We start from the raw sequence: 5,688 nt of genomic DNA, 5'->3' as shown, positions 1-5,688 counted from the left end.
CTGGAGGAACAAAGTGTGACAAAACCTCAAATTCCCTTGCTACTACTCTCAGTGAGGGTCATCCCACTGGGACAGGGAGAACAAGCCAAGGTAAAAACAAGAGTCCATTTTGTAGTAGAAAATACCTATTTTCAGGAAGCCCCTTGCACCTCATCCTCTTGGCCATGAATTTAAGTTAAAATACTGTTATGCTACAGTAGATTAAAAGAAACCTTTAAGATAATGAAATAAACCATCTTTGTTCAACTAACATAATAGGCATAATTGTCAGGCCTTCTGGAAAAGGAAAAGGCTTGGTGTTGGGTGGGGGAGGTTTTCATCCTGCTTGTTGGCAAAATGTATGCCATCTCCAGTATGACTAGGAACCTTCCAGATGCCTGCCTGGAAATGAATCAAGTATGAAGGCAGAGGAAGTCTCCCACTTTGACTAGCTAAACTCCATTCCCACTTTTGAACTCTAATGTGTTATCTGTATCTGTTAGAGCACCACACCATATGCCCTGAAATGTAGTTATTACTGCAAGCTTCATTCTCACCCCTGCAGGCCTGAGCTCTGGAGGCAGGTTCCACATCTAACACATCTTTTGTCTCCCAGCAGACTGACCCAGTATCTTGTACTTGATCAAGAGAAGATTCAGCCATATATTAGTTATTTTATTTGGACTCCAGTTACCTTCTGTTAAGGTTTGAGAACTTCTGTCAAAGTTCTCAGTACTGTTCCTTTGGCCTGGAGCAAGTGGAAGGGAAGCGTAAACCAGAAGAACCTATCCAGACGTGCCAACATGCTCACCCCTCTAAATGCCTCATTGCTCTGTAGAAATTAACTTTTTAGTTGGTTATTCTGGATGAAGCATGATCTGAACAAGCTAGTATTCAGGAATACAAGTATCTGAGAATATTTAGGGTGGCCATAAAGTCTGGAAACACAGGCGAATGTAACTAATGGTTTATTGATATTACACTATAGTACATGATGTGCTCAATGCCATATGTCCATTCAGCATCTTCCCTTATTAGCAATGTGTAGTTGAGTGTATGGTGCCAAACTGCAACCAACAGGTGTATTACTGTAGCATTTCCATCATTTCCTGCACATGGACCTGTGTTCCTGATTTGTCTCTTGATTTCCACTGACTAAACCTGCACCTTTAGCATATCCCAGAAGTGGTAATCAAGGTTTGCAGTATTAGAAATACATACATGACTTATGTTTCCAGACTATTGCCACCCTTTAAATTAAGCAAACTGCTTTAGGTATCTAGTTGACAGCGTTATAACAGTGCAGTGGCACAGTCATGGCTCACTGCAGACTCAACCTCCCAAGTAGTTGGGACACCTGGCTAATTATTTTTTGTAGAAACAGGGTCTCACTATGTTGCCCAGGCTGGTCTTAAACCCCCAGGGTCAAGTAATCCTCCTGCGTTGGCCTCCCAGAGTACTGGGATTATAGGTATGAACCACTGTGCCTAGCCCCATGAGTGTCTTTTGGAATAAAATATTGTAGCATGGGAACAAAGAGACAAGCCATGGCCGCTGCCATGTATAAGTGCTAGAGGTTATAAAAAGTGGTGTTTTTAGGAAGCAAAGCAGAGAATTGAACTCCCAGGTTCTCTGACCAATAACCTAAGGACCACTGGCAACATCTAAGATTGCAGATCTGAGAATCAGACCAGTACTACCTGCCTTTCTGTACTGCCTAAGGTTCTAGCAGGCTGTGGCACTAAGGATACCATTTCTCAATGTCAGTTTCTATCCCATCTAGTCAAGGGTTCTCTATAGCCCCGAACCTTTCAATCTGGGGTCTCTATCCATATCTTAGTTCCATCAGATGGTTACTGAAGCAGTATGATTTGGTAGTTCTTTAAATTTTGGAATGAAAGGTCATTTGAAGTAGCTTTAAAACCAGAAGCTTTCTGACAGAAATGGAAACTGTTTGCAAACAAGTATGAGTTTTGGAAAAGTAGCCAGTCTTGTGGCCAGTCTTGATAACGTAGAATTCATCTTAGTACTCTTTCCATCAGTCATTCTCATCTAACTGTATCCCCCTTATTAGAGATCCTATCAGGCTCTAGTACAAGACCTACCCTACATAAAGGACCCAAGATATTGTCCAATTTGCAGATTTCTTCAAGAGATCAGCTTTAACTCCAAATTCACAACTCCCAATGAACCAACCTCTTAGAGTGCAAATTACAGTCTTGGTCTTGCCTTCTTATCTTAATCTGCCTTTAGATAACTCAGACACAAAGAACTGCATCAGTTTGACAATTTATTCTTGTATTTGTTTAAATTATTAACAATTAAACAATTTTTTACTCATTATTACCTTAGTGTAATTTGGCAAGAGCCATGTCCAAGCATGACTCTAAAGTAGTCCTTTTTATTAGCATGGCCATATAATTTTTAGCTACAAAAGTTCAAGCAAAAACAAACTCTGCAATGATGTGGAATATCAGAAAAGATCCTTTGCAGGCAAGAGACTCTAGCGTATTTACCTGTTTTGTTAACAGGCTGCAGACCTGGTTGCTACATACCTGTATTGTGTATTTCCTCAGCAATATACATGCCTTCTCGATAGGTTAGTCCCCCTACAACAGGAGTTCCTGTGGCTGGAGCCAGTGTAGGGTCAAATGCATCAATATCAAAACTCAGATGGATTGGTCTTTGTCTCCTAGAAAGGAAGAGGATAAAATAATACTTAACTGGTCGTGCTTGGACACTCATCCTTCTTATGGTTGCAACTCCTTGATTTTGTTGCTATTAGTCCTGGTACTTTGTTAATAAAGCTATTAATACATTTCCAGGCTTTCTATTCTTGGAAGTTATTGAGATTGGCAATATTAACTTCCTACCTACCACTTCATGATACTGCCATTTGTTCTGCATGCCTCAGACAGACTAACTCTAATGTATATTTCTGCCTTACCCTGGGTATTAGAACCTCTTACACTAATAACTGTCAATAGAGGGATTTCTTCATTTCTAGATGAGATTGGGCTCTGATACAGTCTAATTTAAATTGGCTTGATGTAGGTTATGGCTGCTGTTATTCTCTGAACCTAACAGCAGCTGAAGTGAACTCTTAATTTTAGGTCTGCAGTTCTAATATCTTCCATTTCTAACTTCATTATAGCCCCAGTATCCAAAGGCTGACGCTAACAACTAAGTTTCTTAACAGCTTACGAAATGACATACTACCAGATAACAGTTCCGACATTAATCACCCAAGTAAATACTTGGTATTGGGAAAATGCTCTTAAAACTACCGTTTGATTAGTATTCAACTGCCATCTTTCTACACTGCCAAGATTTGCTTAACATAAAACTCATATGAAACAATCGTGAGACTGGGAAGAATGGGACAGTTGAAACAATAAATGCTTGTCATCTCAGAAGATAAGCATTAAAGATGGAGATCAAGAAAAATTCATGAGACAGAAGATCTAGGCAATGATTTAGAGGAAGCCCTCCTCCCAAAAACCCCAGAGGAAGAATATGACCTGTGTTTCATATTTTGCCTTTCTGAACTATTTAAAATTATGTGTATGTTTTTGCTTTTTATTTTAAAAGTAAAGCTGCTATCCTCAAGAAACAGGCTAAAGTGTGTTGCCCACTGGGGGTGTGCCCTGACATCAGTTATAGTTACTTACTTGCCAATCAGCAGATCAAATGTTTGTTCCATGACCTTCTGGATACCAAGTCGATCAATATCTCTCATGGAAAAATACTGGATATCATAGTTCTTTAAAATAAAACTGTGATGAGATATAAAGGAAGGAGTCCTTAGTTTAAAGAGCATTTTTAATAAATGCATATTTGGGGGAGGGGGTGGGTTTGTTGTAGTGACCTACAATAGACCAAGTCGAGCATCAGCCTTTCAAATGGAACATAATTGGGTAGGATGGGCCCTAAACTTCAGCCAAATGCATCAACTTACTGTTCAGGAGGGTCCACATCTCTTAGACCAATATACACAATACTTGGGGAAGAGATACAAGGTTTGATCCAGGAAAATCCTGGTAGTTGTGGTACCTATGGAAGGGAGGAATGGACAGGATTAATCAAGAATTCTTGGTCTCACCAAGATCATCACCATGTGCCTCGCTGGGTATACAATCTACTTTCTTCTGCCACCCACAGGGTAAGTTTAGAGCAACACAGGACACACTCCTCGGGGAAGGAGAAGTGATACAAGGTGGAAATGTTTCAGAAGGGCAGCTGAGGAACAGTAGTGCTTTCTCACGAAGAATAAAATCTCTAAGGTTGTCTTGGTTTCTCATTAACTTACCTAGTAGCAGGAATATTGCTGATTAGCCCTTTTCTATCCCATTGCACATTACTGACTTGTTTACAGATTGGTTCTTGAAGCATAACCTGGTTGCCATCTCAAGTTGGCCAACAGCCGACACAGGACTTCTGCCCAATGAATAATCTTTGTAGTGTCCTGGTTTGACTTGGTCTCTCACTGAGGGGTGGGATATACAGATTCTAGTCTATGCCTAACAGGGACTCCCATATCTTCTGAGCTGCTCAGGAAAATGTTACCCAGAGGTCATCATGGTTTTATTTGTCCTCTAGATCAGTGTGTCTGAGAATATGGCCTGGGAGCCTCTAACCAAGAAGTCCTCAGGCTGTAGGTATACCAGTTGCTATAGTTACTACCCCTCCTTGCTTTCTTACAAGGTTATGAGCTCCCCGCCCCCCTCAAAGAACAGGGACTATGTCCTAGTCTTTATACCCCTAGCATCTGGCAGACTGCCTGGTCCATAATAGTGATGAACAAATGAAGGAGTGGTAATCCACACTCAAGCCCACCCTTCACCACAATCTTACTGAACTAGACCAATCCCAGCAAAACTCTGCAAGCATTCACCTTTCTTTTCATTTTGGCCCACTGACCTTGTCCTGTAGTTCTCTGAGGAGAAATGAAACTGGCTGTCCATGGAGATTTCCTGATGAAGTGGTAAGGGGTGTGTTGATGTCAGCATGGGCATCAACCCAGACGACGCAAAGGTCTGGGCAGTGTCGGGCATGGCCGCTAATGGTACCAATTGCCAGGCTGCAAAGAACAAATATAATCTTGAAAGCCCTCTGCTTGGCAAACATGACCAATAACAAATGTCCTCAGCCAAAACAACTTATACTCTCTCCACAGGGCAAAGCCAGGGCCTAGACGGAGGCTGGGTTTGGGTGAAGCAAGACCTGTAGTTGTAGTTCCCAAATATTAACCTTGAGTGATTTAGACAGACTTCAGTTTCCTTTTCTATGAGATAGGGATAATAGTAATACTTGACCTGTGTAAATCAGAGTTGCTTTGATGATCAAGGTAGTCATATATGTTATACCACATAAAAGGAGCAGTGACCTAAAAATGCCTCTTCTTGAAAATGTTCAACAGCTATTCAAGTTATGCACTTACCCCTTCCTCTCTAGAATTTCAGATTGCCTAGGTTTTAACATTGAGCCGGTAATCAGTAACATGGCTGCAATACAGATAGCCACAAGAAAAGAAAACAAGATCTCTGGTAATCACATTGATCAGTGGTCCCCAAACAGTGAGACTTGACCAGAAGTCAGAAGAGAAGACAGACTAAATTTCCAGAGACCACACTGAGAAAGGAGGCAGGCGACTTGCCCACTGGTTACTTTAATTGAATGGCCTTGTCATCTCAGTGGAGAACCTGGGTG

At 41.2% G+C, this 5,688-nt stretch overlaps 1 protein-coding gene across 2 annotated transcripts in view; it reads right to left on the bottom strand.

Moving 5' to 3' along the window:
* ARG2 (arginase 2) overlaps positions 1-5,688 on the bottom strand; it is a 33,633-nt gene that overhangs the window by 471 nt on the left and 27,474 nt on the right. For both annotated transcript variants that reach the window (XM_007987077.3, XM_007987079.3), the window contains exons 4-7: positions 4,900-5,059; positions 3,938-4,032; positions 3,651-3,755; positions 2,535-2,671 (exon numbers count right to left, since the gene is read on the bottom strand). In XM_007987077.3, the coding sequence (XP_007985268.1) occupies positions 2,535-2,671; positions 3,651-3,755; positions 3,938-4,032; positions 4,900-5,059 (497 nt within the window). The remainder of the gene's footprint in view (positions 1-2,534; positions 2,672-3,650; positions 3,756-3,937; positions 4,033-4,899; positions 5,060-5,688) is intronic.

This window comes from Chlorocebus sabaeus, chromosome 24 (genome assembly GCF_047675955.1).
Source record: "Chlorocebus sabaeus isolate Y175 chromosome 24, mChlSab1.0.hap1, whole genome shotgun sequence".
NCBI lineage: Eukaryota > Metazoa > Chordata > Mammalia > Primates > Cercopithecidae > Chlorocebus > Chlorocebus sabaeus.
This window is presented reverse-complemented; position numbering and strand designations above follow the sequence as displayed.